Source organism: Manis javanica, chromosome 11 (assembly GCF_040802235.1).
Source record: "Manis javanica isolate MJ-LG chromosome 11, MJ_LKY, whole genome shotgun sequence".
Taxonomy (NCBI): domain Eukaryota; kingdom Metazoa; phylum Chordata; class Mammalia; order Pholidota; family Manidae; genus Manis; species Manis javanica.
Window position 1 is genome coordinate 28,657,122 of NC_133166.1, and position 14,728 is coordinate 28,671,849.

At 44.4% G+C, this 14,728-nt stretch overlaps 1 protein-coding gene across 14 annotated transcripts in view; it reads left to right on the forward strand.

Annotated features, from left to right (window-relative positions):
• Positions 1 to 298: 298 nt before the first annotated feature.
• Positions 299 to 14,728, forward strand: part of LOC108385276 (liprin-beta-2) — a 194,181-nt gene continuing 179,751 nt past the window's right edge. For 4 of the 14 annotated variants that reach the window (XM_073216104.1, XM_073216102.1, XM_073216098.1 and 1 more), the window contains exon 1: positions 300 to 867. In XM_073216104.1, the coding sequence (XP_073072205.1) occupies positions 742 to 867 (126 nt within the window). In that variant the 5' untranslated portion in view covers positions 300 to 741. Of the gene's footprint in view, positions 868 to 3,028; positions 3,318 to 14,728 lie in introns of all 14 variants that reach the window. The other 10 variants (XM_073216097.1, XM_073216101.1, XM_073216108.1 and 7 more) reach the window with 8 other exon arrangements.

The window sequence follows — 14,728 nt, forward strand, 5'->3', positions numbered from 1 at the left end:
TCTCTTAATAAAACTGTTTCTGAGCTTGAGCCTCAGATTTTTCAGCTCAGCCTGGATGGCCAGGCCTGCAGCCCATTGTCCCTTTCTCTCCAAGGGGCAGTCAGCCTTGTGCACTGGCTTTCCAGAGACATGGTGTATCAGGGTCTTCACTTTTCCTTGCTGTGCCTTTAAGAGCTGCAGGAATGCAGAGTCTGGAGGAGGGGGTGGATCTCTGAGCAGGACTGCTGGGAAAAGGATCCTGGGAATTGTTGCCAGAAACTAAACTGACATTCCAACTCTGAGAAGTTGGGGGTGGTTTGTGTTGTGTCAGGCCTGTGATTGGACTGCAGAGTACACTAGGGAGGAGGAGCACAGAAGTAAAAAGCAAAGAGCTGGGGAGAGGGGAAAAGCCCTCTTTACCCCCAACCCCATGCATACTTACCCATGCCTGGAAGAGGGTGTAGCCACTAGCCTAGCGAGGGTCAGCATGTGTCAAGGGTGGTGGCAACAGATGGACTCAGGAAGCTTTCTACCCCAAGATGGGCCGCAAGGCTTCCAGGGACTGGCCTGCCAACAGCTGGACTTGATCACCAGCTTGCAAAGTGAGGTCATGCATCTGGTGGAATAACAAGCAGATTTTTCTCTCCGGCTGTGTTTAGAGGGTTTTCACAGCAGCTAGAAAGCAGATCACCAACTGGACCCTTGAATTTTCTTCAAGAAGCTCAGCATAGGATATTCCACCCCTGGGTGGTTCGCAGGACAATGATGGCCCTTCGGCGAGCTTCTGCTTTCCTGGTTCTGCTCCTCGCGGCTTTTCTGCCCCCACCGCAGTGTGCCCAGGACCCTGCCATGGTGCACTACATCTACCAGCGCTTCCAGGTCTTGGAGGTAGGTGGCATCTGTGCACCTGCTCTGGGGAACATGCCTCCCAGAAGTCACTTTACTCACCCTTCCCTATCTACTGGGATGCACTTTTCCCAGATAGCAAGTGATAAAAACATTGCTAAAGTTACACTTGAAATTTTTCATGGTCCAGGGTCCAGACTGCTCCACTCCCAGAGCTTTACTCTGTGCTCTGGTTTGGCAGTTCTTCTCATCTGTAAAATGGGGATGATCATAGAATTTGCCTCCTGTAGTTATTCTGAAGATTTAATAAATTAATCCACACTTAAAACATTGCCTGACATAGTAGTAAATGTCCAACATGTTATTATTCAGTAGTTCCATTTTTAAAATATGAAAATGTAAAAATTTGATCCCTTTTCTTCATATTTTACTCTATCAGGGTGATAGCAGATTTTAACTTTTTTCCTTTTCATAAACTGTTAGACCACTGTCAGAGTCATGATATTGTTGTATCTGGAAGCTAAGTTTTAGCTTCTTTTGCTGAACTGGCCTTGGATTTAGGATGAGTAGATTTCAGCAATGTTAAACAGAGAACATGGTGGGGCCCTCTTCTCCATATGGTGCAGCTGCCACTTCATTAAAATTGGCAAAACCCAACATTTTTGTAGCATGGACAGGCTCCCAGGGAAAAATGTAGCCATCTGTCCTTAGCCTTTGACAAACCCCTGGCATTGACATTGACTTTGTCATACTCTGATTGCCTTGCTTTTGTACAAGTTAAATATTCATAAATTATTTATCTTCTTTCAAAGACACTCTTATCTCCCAATATCTATTTTCTCTATCTTCCTGAAAAATCTTAAAGTCCAAATTATTTGACCACTTAGTTACGATCAGGATAAAAGAATTCCACCGAGTAGGCTGAATGCACTTGCTACATTGTCCAGCCAACAGACTGAGGCCTGGAGACAAGGGGTGAAATGTTCCCAGGCCAGTAGCCTCTTGCTACTATTCGTTTGCTGTCTCCTCAGACACCTCCTCCCCCGTCTCACCTCCTTGAAAGTGCCAAAATTATTCTCAACCATGGTCCTTCATAGGACATTTAGCACCAGCTTGCCTGAGGATTAACACCAGGCAAATTCCTGCAAGTTTTCTTTAGACCCTGAAGAGCTTGTCTGCAGCAAGAGTGTGAAGCCCTGACCAATACCCATCCTAGCTATGAAGGTGGACTTGAAAAAAATGGGGATATGATGTGCATGCACCTATCTGCTCTGCTCACGACCTGGAGGGGAAGCCAAGTCCCAGGCGGCAGTCACTGTTGGCTGACGTGTACACTTAAAAAAAAAGTGGTATAATCCCCACCCTGAGGAATTTGTGTCTTGAAGTAAGAAAAAGGAGGACAGATCAGGGCATTATTCTCTCGGTCTCTGTCTCTATCTCTATCTCTATCTCCTTCTCTCCTTCCCATTCCCTCTTTTCCTCTACCTCTTTTTCCCTTTAAAATGAACAGTCTTACATGCTGTTTGGAGTATACATTTTTACAACTTTTGTGGAGAGCACTTTGGTAAACTGCCAAATGAACTGTAAGTATAAACCTTCTTTGCCCCAGCAACCCTATTTTCATTCTCCATTCATTTATTCTCTATTTCATAAGTACTTTTTGAGTGCTACTTTGTGTGAGGCCCTGTGCCAGGTGCTGGGGATGGAGCTTACTTCTGGAAATGCATCCCAAGAAAATAACCAGATAAGTACATGAAGATGCAAACACAAAGACTTTTTTCAGCATTGTTTGAAAGGCCAAAAATTGAAAACCATATAATTGTCCACTGAAATTAGTCTAGTGAAATAAATGATAGGATATTAATTTAATGGAATTCTGTGTCATTAAAATTATGGTTTAGATATATACAAATTGGTTGGAATATGTTCACAGTATATCAGCAAGTTAAAAACATGTTACAAAATATACATATAGTAAAATCACACTTTAAGATACATATTTTTTGCATATGTCAAATGCATGGGAAATCTTAAAAACTGATATACTAAAGTACCAATAGTACTTTGGATTAAGAAGTTATGGATGATTTATATTCCATTTGATTATTTGTATTTTTTAAGTTTTTTCCTATGAATGATAGCTACTTACATAATTTAATTTAAAAAACTAGCAATAATGTGGGAATTTATTTCCTGACTGAAGCAAAGACTGGAAAAATGTACCCAAGCAACGAGGGCATACATTCAAGAGTTCCAGGAGTTCTCGAAAAACATATCCGTGATGCTGGGAAGATGTCAGACCCACACGAGTGAATACAGGAGCGCCGTGACCAGCCTGGCCCTGAGAGTCGAACGTGCCCAGCGGGAGGTTGACTACCTGGAGTATCTGCGGGAAGCTGACGTGTGCGAGGAATCGGAGGACCAGACCCTGGCCGAAAAGCTAGTCCAAGAAGCTGAGGAAGAGAAAAAGATCCGGTCTCTGCTGAATGCAAGTAAGAGATCTGCTTCCTTCATACCCGCTCTAGGGCCTGTCGCAGTCAGAGGCGGACTCGCTGCAGAGAGGGGCCCCCAGTACGAGAGAGTGAGAACATGGTGCACATCCTTGTGCGCGGGTGCTGGGAGGGACACCTCGGCAGGAAGAATCATTCTCCAAAAGCCGTGTTTCCTTTCACAGGGGCTCCTTGAGGCCCCGAAGAAGGCCAGGGCTGCAGTGTGAGGTCAGCCTGGGTACAGCCTCTCCAGATAGACTTGGTTTGGTGGAGGTGTGTGGTCCCAGGTGCTTCCAGGGAGAGCAGCAGGTTGGTGGATTTGCCCAGGGCCCTGGGAGTAGGGAGCAGCTGCAAACGTGCCAAGAAACAGCCTGGAATGGGAAATGGCAGTGGCCAGCCCTCTGGGCCGGGGACTGCAGGGAACTACTAAGCTGTGTTCTGTCGGGATGGTGATACCTAGGGGATTGTCTCCAATCTGTGATCCATCAGAATCACTTCCGGGCCATTAAGAATAATGGTTAGGACCTCACATTATAATAACAAGCTAAAAAAAAAACCATAAATGAGAAGGAAAATTTCCTGTGCATTTGTCCATTTTATTAAGATAAAGACATAGACAAGTCCCCCAGCTCAGAGTCTGTTTGAGATGGTTTCACTGAAAATAGGAAAACTTGATTTATATGTGAATTTTGTCTGCCTTGAGTTCGAGAAACTCCAACAGGAAAATTAGTCCTAAGTTGAGTACCATCATCATCATTGTGCAAAAGGGTTTCACATATCTTCTCAATGTAATCTTTGTAAACTCCATTTCTGTATAAGAATCTTTAAGATTCTTTATAGGAATCCATCATCTTTTTAAAACCCCATTATAATAAGGGTCTTCCTAAATGAGGTGACATAATCTGAGTTTTGAATAAAGATGTTAGGAAAGAATGAGTGAAGGGCTCAGTAAGTGGGGACATGGTGTAGCAAAGGCATGAGGGAGGCGCGGATGTACAGATGTGCCCGGGGGAAGCTGTGTGGGCAGGTGTGTGTAGGGAAGCAGACTGAAGAGTTCAGCAGGACCCAGATGAAGAAAGACCTTGCATCCTAAGCTAGAGGACTGAACTTGACTGGAGAAACAATAGAGAGAACCACTGAACAATTTCAAGCAGGGGCATGGCATGAAGGAGGAGGGCGAGAATAGAGAGAGAAGGCCAATACAGCTGCAATTTGGACAACAAGTGATGATGTCTGCTTTAAGTGTCAGTGATATAGAGAAGGCCGCCCGTGTCCACAGGCAGCTCACAACGTGACTGTAGCTCCTTCAAGAACAGATACATTTGAGGGCCACTGGGATTGGAATCCACATGGTCTGGTGACTGATAATTAAAAGTGAAAAATGGATGAGAAGGATGTGTCCAAGATGTTTCCCAGGTCTTTGGCTTAGGGCGGTTACTGGGTGGCTGGTCTGAAATATGTTGAGATAAGAAACCCAAGAGGAGTTTTGAAGCACTTATTATTCTACTGTTTTTCCAGAGCACTTTTTACTCTGAAGTGTATTTGCTCACTGCTTACTTCCCCCTGCCCCTGCCCCATCTAGAATGCCAGCTCTCTGAGGGCCTGGATCCTGCATTTCATGCTCCATGCTATATATATCCCAGGGCCTAGAGTAGTGTCTGTGTTCAACAAATACAATGAATCACTAAGTGAACAAAATTAATGAATGGACAGAGGGATTGTCAGCCCAGACAGAGGGGTTTTGGTAGAAAAGACAACATCACACCTCTGAGTAAGAAGACAGACATTCTCTGCCCAAGGATAGAATTCAGAATGCCAGTTTCTTCTCTTACCATGCAATGTACTGTGTTTTACATACTGTGCCCATCATTGCTTTTTTGCCATTTCTGCTAGTAACTATGCCTGTCTTAGTTTTCTAATGCTGTGTAAGAATTATCACAAATTTAGCAGCTGAAAACAATACTCATTTATTATCTCTGAGTTCTGTGGGCCAGGACTCCAGGCATAGCTTAGCTGGACCCTTTGCCCAAGGTCTCAGAAGGAGACAATCAAGGTGTTGGCTGGGCTGCATTCTCAGCTGGGCTCAGGGGCCTCTTCCATGCTCACTGAGATAGTTGGCAGAATTCACTTTCTCATGGTGGTAGGGCTGAGGTCCTCAACTTGGAAAGGCCACCATGTCCACAGGCAGCTCACAACATGGCTGTAGCTCCTTCAAGGCCAGGAGCAGAGTGTCTCTTTTCGGGAAGTTCCTGATCCCTCTTTTAAGAGTTTTTAACCGATTTAAGTCAGGCCCAAGCATAATATCTTCCTTTTGATTAACTCAAATCAACTGATTTGGGACTTTACTATAGCTGCCAAATCTCTTCCCCTTTGTCTTAGAATGTCCTTAATCACAGAGCGCTCTCTCTCGTCCACATTCCCAGGTGCTGCCCACACTCAAAGAGAGGAAATTATATAGGCTTGCCCACCAGGGGAGGGAATCTTGAGGCCATCTTAGAATTCTGCCCCCCTTGGTGCTCTAGTCTGCTAGGCCCAGGGGGTGTGACTAATTACCTGTGCCTGTCTTCTTCCTACAAGCCTCCAATCTTCCTGTCTTCTAGCCTTGGCCTGCAGGGACTGAGCCAGCTACAGAACTTCCACTAAAATCCTTAAGACTCAAGTCAGCACCCTTGTGTGAGCAAACACCTTGGGTTTATGGTCTGGGAAGGGCCACCAGATGTCAGTCATATCACAAGGGTCCACTCACACATACATGCTGTCCTCAAGAGTCTCTTTGGAAAACCTGTAGGGAGAGAGTGATGCAACTGCTTGGAAAATTCAACCTTGTGTCTCAGGAGACTTCCAGAAAATTCCATTATCAGTCTAAATGGTTTTCATTTATTCTTGGAATACTTCTCTGGCAACAATGAAGGACTACATACTGCAGATAATAAATAAGATAGAGTTGTTGTAATTAAGCCATTTCCTATAAAGCTGTTCTTAAGTCTTCAGCCTTTGTTTAGAGATAATCCTCAAATGATGTTCATAGGAGGGCCACAATCCACATTCTTCTTTTTCTCCTCCTCTCTCCCTCACTCTCCATCTCTCTCTTATACACACACACACACACACACAATTTAGAGTGTAGTGAGTAAAAGTTACTGGAATACAAGCTAACATATTTAAAAGTTATTCCAAGTTTTTGGTACAATACCTGTTATTATTAAAAAGTACTTTTGCATTGCCCTTAGCAATTTATGGCAAAGCACCTTCACCTCAGATACCTAGATTGAGGGTTTATCCAACTAAGTCTTTTGCAAATTCCATACACTGCCTTCTTGTGTGGATAAGAGCATTAACCTCTTTAACTTGTAAACAGCTTATGAAGAAAAATTCTCAAGGCAGTCAAAACAAGCCATTATAGCAGATTTCATTTTATTTCCTGTTTTAGTCCAGCTCCTTTTATTGCAAGGGTGCACGCAAGTTACCTCAAGTAACTCCCTCCCTGCTGAATTAAATAACTCCTGTATCTTTTGTTAGATCATGTTTCAAGGAAGAAAGTCTGTTGCTACAAATTTAAATGCTTGTGGGACCCATTCAGGTAGGATAAATGTGTGTGCCCCATACTCAAAGCCATTAAAAACAAAATGAAATGGAAAACCAAACAAATAAGCAAACAAAAAACCCACTGGAAGCCAAATAAAATATATCTGTGAGCCAACTCCCAAGGTCCATTGGTTTGTGATGAGTGCAACAAAACACTGAGAGGTGTATAGCTCTAATTTACAGCAGAGGTATTTACCACGAAGGAGGGCACTGACGTGTACATTCAAGTGAAAGTGCAAGTGTGTATGTGTGCCCAGAAGTCTTTTTTATCCAGAAGTTTCTGCACTCATGGGGCCAGCAGCACCAGAGGTATGTGCACAACTTACCCTGTGGTGTCTTGTGCAGAGGCCCATAGGTCACTGTGCCTGGTCGGAAAGGCCCATGTACCCAGCACTTCCTTGTTTGACCATCCGGAAGGCCTGAGGCCTGCAAGGATACTGCCAGAGCCATTGCTACAGATACTAACAGAAAGTCCCGACGTTATTTTAGCTGATGGCTTCTAGCTCTGAGTGGAGGGCCGTCCATTCGTTGTCTCTATAACAAATGCCTAACTGAAGTCCAGAAACATGTTACCAGTGTGCCAGGCGTTAGAGATGGAGCAGTGATTAGGATAATATCTTTGTCCTTAAACAGCTACAGCCAAGAGGGGAAGCCATCTAAACAAACCCAGGGGAACAGTCGGAGTGAAGACAGCTCTGACAGAGGGTGTCCCTGAAGCCAAGGGGCAGGCCTTAGATAGCAAGTACAATCAGGATTGCCTTTGGGGGTGGGGGGCTGCGGAATATGAAAGTAACCCTCCAGCTGAGTTTTAATAATGGAAAAGAACAAAATAAAAGAAGACTAGCTTAAAGGGTGCTTCAGGCAAATGGAACAAACAACATGTGAAAGCACGAAGTCCTAATTGGGCTTAGTGTTCAAGGCCCCTCAGGTGAAGGAGGTGTTATGGAGAGGGGATGAAGGAAGCGGACAGGCTGAACCCCTTGGCGCTAAGGCAAGCTGTGGGCATGAAAATAATGTGACTCAGTAGCTAATATTTACTGAGTGCTTATTATGTACCAGGTGACCTGCAAGTGTTTTATATATCTATTGGATTATATCATCTAATTCTCACCAATAACCCTATGAGACAGGTTTCATAATTCTCTCCCATTTTATAGACGAGGAAATGAAGGAACTGAGAGGATGAGCAATATGTCCAAGTCTCACAGCTAGCTGACACCGGAGCCGGGATCCAGACCAAGGCAGGCTACTCCCACACGTGCTAACCTCTCCCACCTGCTTAAAAGTGGTGAGCATGGGAGCATCAGGGCTCAGCCAGGGTCTAGGAAGGTCATTCTGGCCACAGCATACAGAACAGCCTGGGAGTCCGGGAGGCCGAGTGTGCACAGGAGGAAGACACACAGCTAGGCAGGCCATCTCCAGGGCTGTCAAGGAGGCACTCAAGGCAGGAGCCCTCTGCTCCGAGACTGTGCCTGCCCGCGCAGGCTCAGCCATCTCTGATAGCACGGGACGCAGGGGAAGACTGTGTCAGTCCTCTTGGTCCCTGTTTGATGATGAGTCCTGATTACAAACAGGTTGGTTTGTATCACTCTATTAAACCCTGACCGAGAAGGGTCATCTTTCTTCCCCCATCCCCTTGGTTTTTAGTTCTCTGCCTTTCAAACTATAGTTTACTTCTAATGATAACACTCCTGTGCTCCCTCCTCCCCCCATTCTCTCAGTTAACAGAGGAGTTCCACACACTTTCCCAGGCTAGAAATCTCAAGAACATCTCTTTGGCCCTCTATGACCAGCTACCATATCCATTAGATTCTTCCTTCTGAATTTCTCTCCGCCTTATTCCTCCCATCTGCACTGCTCTCTCTAGTTTTGAATATTGCATAAGCTTCCTAACTGTTCTTCCTGCTGCTGTTCTCTTCCTGGTCCAGGGCTTCATCCTGTATTGCCACCAGGATTAGCTTTCTAGAGTTACTACATCACTGCTTTACCACCTTTGATGGTGACTGCAACCTGCAGGGTAAGGCAAACCCTGTAAAATAACATAAAGAATGTCCTCTCCATCCTGACCCCAACCTAGCTTTCTTTAAATAATTTTTTTATTCTTTATGAAAACAATACCTTGATGAAATAAAAACTATGAGTATTATATTACCATACTTATTATATATATTTACTTTTATTGTAAAAGTAGATAACAAGCCAACAATTGAACACAGCAATTTTGAACACTTCTCAGTTTCATCTTATGCCTCTGTCACCTGGCCCCATGGGCCCAGGGCTCTATGCTGTGTCCGATCTGCTAATCTGAAAACATAACATGCGTTCATGCATCTCCACCTTATTCATCCTGCATTCCCTAAGTCTATCACAGTGCCTGGACAGAGTAGAAATCAATATTTTCTAACCTTGAGGAGTTGTTTGTTAGAAAGTGGAGGCAACTATTTGCCTAAAATTGCATTAAGCCCTCTTATCTGTTACCTTGTCCAAAGTCCATGACTCCCTTTTTGATGAAGACACTGTGGCTCAGAGACTTTCACGCAGTCCTGTCTTCCTCCAACATCCCTGCTACATCCAAGAGAACACGCCTCCCCCTACACATGCTAGAATCATCTCAGCCTCCATCTCTGCTCACGTCCCGTAACGCCCACCCCAAATCAGCTACGCTCCATTAATGCTGGAGAACCAACCAGGCCAAAGCTTGGTGGTTAAAACACCAATTTGGTCATTTTTCAGGGGTCTACCAGGTAGCTGAGCAGCTCTGTTGGTCTGGGCCAGGCTTGGTGGCTCTCAGCAGGGTGTTCTAGGGGCACGGTACCCGGGGATGGCTGGTTGCGGATGGTCTGGCTATGATGGCTTGGATCTCCTCCACATGGTCACTGATCTCTCAGGAGGCAAACCTGGGCTCGTTTTCTTGATGGAGACAGATGTCTAAGAGAGGGCACAAGCGCACCAAGGTCTGGCCACTTCTATTGAATTCTTTTGGCCAAAGCAAGTTCCACATCTGGCTCCGGAGCCTATTCTTCCACTGGAGCCTCTAATAGCATCTATCAAGTCTTTTGGTCTTAATGGTCCTGGAAACAGACAGTACTCAAGATTAATTTTGAAGATTTGCATACTTGTGTAGGAGGATGGTGAATCGGGCATTCAGTGTGATTGATGGCTTTGAGGTGGGATCGGGGAACCAGTGAGGGAGCCGCTGCAAAGTTCAAGTTCAGAAGAGCAGGCCTTAGACCAACAACACTCTGAGAAAGGATGAAGTGAGACTGACCTCATGGGAAGAATCCATGGCACAACATCAAAATGACTGTTTTCTATCCAGATAAATGGGAGAGTGGTGGTAACACACCTAGAAGCTGAGAACATTTCTATCATTTTTAGTTTGGTAAGAACATTACAGGAAGAAAAAAAAACCACTATGCAAAAAAACAACACCATCTCAGTTTTTAAATGGAAAATAAAAGCAAGAAGTTCATAATTATGACCTTGGAATGCTTATATGTTGCAACAGTCAGGTAATTGATTCCAAATGGAGTTGGTTGATCAAAAATTCCCCCGAGGACTGCCTGCTTCTATGCTTGGCTTCCCATGAGTGCTGGCCAGCCCTGATCCTCAAGGACAGCGTTCCCAGGCTGGAACCTACCACATTTTAAAATATTATTCAGGACCTCAAAGAGATTTTGTCAATGTAGTTTATATCTATTGATATTTACCATGTTCATAAATAAAATAGAGAAATTGTGATATGTGCTAGATGCTATTCTGGGACAAGACATACAACACTGAATATAACAGATGAGACGAAATCCTGGCCTCATGGGGCTTACATTCTATTGAGGGGAATCAAACACTTTGGAGGAAGAGCAGCTAAGGTTTGGGGATAATGGAGAGCTGGCTTCCTCTGAAAGGAGACCTCTGATGGAGGTTGGCTGTATTGAACTCCATCTGTAGGGACCCCATGATGGAAGCTGGCTGGACTCACGCTCATTGTCACACATCTTCCCAGCTTCCATGCCCCCCTGTGACGTTCTCAGCTCAATGCTGTTGAGGAGCACAGAGCCATGCATCAAGTCTGTTCTCTTAATCACAATCTATTGCTAATCACCAATAAAGGGAAGTTGTCAGGGCTCTGAACTGGGTGCCATGGAATACTTTGAATTTAGCTGGGAACCTAGGAAAAACCTCTGATATGGACTTAATAAACAGAAGTTCTATGTGACTTACCAGAACCAACATATACAGCACTTACTGCATTCCAGGCCCTGTTTAAGCCCTGGATGCATAGCTGTGCAAACCCAAATCCTCCTATGACCCACTGGGTACCATTTCACACAAGCCGGCCTTCTTGCTACCCAGCCCTCCCCGGGCACTCCGACAGTGAAAGAGCACTTCCTAATGTCTACTCGTACCTCTTGCTATTTGAATCTGTTACGTCGGTGTAGCATGAGTTGGGAGAGCAAGGTGGACACTGACTAATCCTGCATTATCTGAGTGGAATTGATTCCTAAGTTTGGACAATAGCTATAAGAGATCAATAGGAGGGATATGTGCATTGTGTCCCAGGCACTGTGGATAAAAAGAAAATAAGACACCACACCTGTCTCAAGTGCTTGCAAAGAAACAAAGTGAATAAGCAGTTGCAATTCAGCATGGTAACTGCTCTGGAAGAGACCTGCATAGAATACTTCGGACACACAGGAAGGGGCAATTAGTACTCTGCAGGTGCCAGAGAATTTTGTTTGGACAGACACATAAATGTGTCCCAAGTTAGCAAAGGTGAGCTAAGGAAAAGCATGGGCAAAGACTGAAACTTGTAAGAGTCGATAGCAAGTTTGTGACTAGTCTGTTGTGGCAGAGAAGTGACAAAAGACATGATCAGATGAACAACCTTGAGTGCCATGCTGACATATTTGAAACTTATCCTGTGGGTGAAAAGCATGAAATGGCCCTAATTTCTAGAACAGTTAAGTCTACATTGACAATTTTATTGCAGGAACTTGAAAGCTTTATAATTAATTACTTACCTGAGAGCTGTCATTTTTGTCACCCCAGTGCTCAATATCAGACTGTCACTTTACAGGTATTGAGAAATGTTTATTAACATGAACACAATTTAGGTGGTGTAACAGTCAAGTTTTATAACAGAATTTCAAGAAGCAGTCAAAATATTCATGGTTTTATAGGAATTCTCTTCTTTTTAATAAATTCATCACTCTTCTTCCTAAGCAAACCTGGGCTCCCATCATTGGTGCTGTCTCAGGCATTCTGTCACCCCGTGCTGGAGTCTGGTTTATCACCCAGCTCACCCATCTAGTCAACCCCTGTTTTGCTATTTCATTTTTCCATGCCCATATACCATTTGGATATTTCTCATGGGATTGTACTTAACAGACTCTCTATTGGTCTCCCTGTGTCCCCTCTCCACACCCCCAGGCCCCAGTCCGTTCTCTACCAACATCCTTACAGGAGTTTCTAAAACATAACTCCATTTGAGTCACTCGCCTACAGAGGGACAAGTCTCACCAGGTCTGGAGAGTGTTGCTATTAAATAAAGGGAAGTGAATTTAAAAAATTCAAATAAGTGATATTTGTAAACGAATTCACTGTGAGGCCTTGGGCCAAATTCTATCCTAATTGCTTGTCTGCAGTTCTGCCTGAGGGGGAAACTGCAGATTTTCACTCTCTGGTTAGCACGTGGAACCTTGCTTATCATTGTCTCTGTTAAATAATTTGCATCTTAGCTGAACTCAAAGGGTTTAAATTTTATTTCCTTCCTTAGCCTTTTCCTTCTGCTAATTATCTCTTCTCAAGAAGAAGCACAGCAGGAGATTTAACTTAACCCTTTTACTCAAATACTGGAAGTACATTCTCCCCAAATTCTAAAAGAGTAGTTTATAAAAATTATAGGATATCCACTCTGAAGAAACCATAGCGAGTAGCCAGCCTAAACCTCACATATCAGGGCTAGGAAATCTTAAGGCACAATTGACAAAGGGACTTTTAGGGAGACACATAGAGAAGCAGAGATGGGGTTTAGACCATCTCCCAGTCCCAGGATCCATCTGCAAAGGAAGGGACAGGAGTAGCAGAAGGGAGCACAGAGAGAATTCTGTTTTCTCTTTTATCAGAAATATGTCTTCCTAATCAAAACCATCTATCAACACTCTCTTGTTTTGCTGTTTCTCTATGGATTCTTCCTTAAAAAGGAGGAGTAGAAGGGGAAAGAAGAATGTTTGTGTTCATTTTTGCTATGTATTAAATGAGCATTTTCCTATGGGTGAGACATGGAATGTGCCTTGTTCTTAGACATAGCCCCTCTGTGGCTGGGCTGCAAGCATGTTGACTTTCCTCCCAGTGGAATGGGCAGGCTAGGGGCTTCCTAGTCCAGGAAGGTAGCACATTGTGCTGTGATCAGGTCCCAGGGAGTCCTCTGCACTCACCCATCTTCTCCAGGCCCACCTAGACTCACCCACTCGCTACCCCTTCCCACCACACACACACACACACACACACACACACACACACACACACACACCTGTCATGTCCCTAGGGCCGGTTGGAGGTGTCCTGCGTGGCCCTGCCTCCCAGCTCAGACTGACTCGGAGGACCTAAACCTGTGTGACCTATCCAAGTAACTTACCCAAGCCTTAATTTTTTTTTATTTGGAAAAAGGAGATTAAAAGATCTACCACTAAAGTTTCTTGTAAAAACTAGATAAATTAGTGTAAATAAATACCTATCATAATACCAAGCACATTATATGTATTTGTAGATATATTAACTTCTCAAGACTTTGTGCTTGTTCTTCAATAGGAAAAGTTTCTGAGCTTCTCTAGGGCCCACAGACCCCTCCTCTTCCCTAGGAAAAGTATCTGTAATCACTTGCAGGCTTAAACCCTCTTTCATTGATCTGTGATTATGAGAACATGGGAAGAGCAGAGCATTCAGAGGGGATAGATTCAGCTGGTGAAACTGAACTCTTCCACACCAGTGCCTGTAGCCCCAAAGCTCAGTGTGGCAGGGGTTCCTCTGTTAGCTACTCCTGTAATGCATAAAGTTCCCAGCTGGCCCCAGCCTCTCTGCGTTCCCCAGGGGATGACTTCCTATAGGGTAGCCCTCCGCTTATCCAAGGTTTTGCTTTCTGTGGTTTCGCTTTGCCATCTCAGTTCCCCACAGTCAACCATGACCCACAAGCAGATGATCCTCCTTCTGACCTAACACTGCATCATAATGCCTATGTCATCCCCCTTACTTCTTCTCATCACGTAGGCATTTTATCACCTCACGTCATCATCATGAGGATGAGTACGATACAATGAAATATTAGGAGAGAGAGACCACATTCACATAACTTCTACATAACTTCTATTACAGTGCATTATAATTTTTCTATTTTATTATTAGTTATTGTTAATCTCTTACTGTGCCTAATTTGTCAATTAAACTTGATCATAGGTATATACATATAGGAGAGTAAACAGTACACATAGGGTTCAGTCCTAGCTGCAGTTTAGGCATCTATCAGGGGCTCTTGGATGATATCCCCGTGGATAAGGGGGTCTCCTGTAATCCAGACCAATGAGGAGGAAGCCGACCCAGAGGCCACAGGGAAGCAGTCCCTCAGGCTGGCAAAGCACGTCAGCAGGGGTACATGGTGGCAACTGGCGACTGAGAGACTTCCACAGCTCATCCTAAAGTCTGGCCCTGACCACAGCGTGGGCCAAGGCAAGGCCCCTGGGAGCAGCCAAGATGTCATGGCCACTGAAAAGACTGACTTTTCTGGGACGTGGCTCTTCCTGGCTAAGTTTGCTCCCTACCCTTACGCCTGCTGT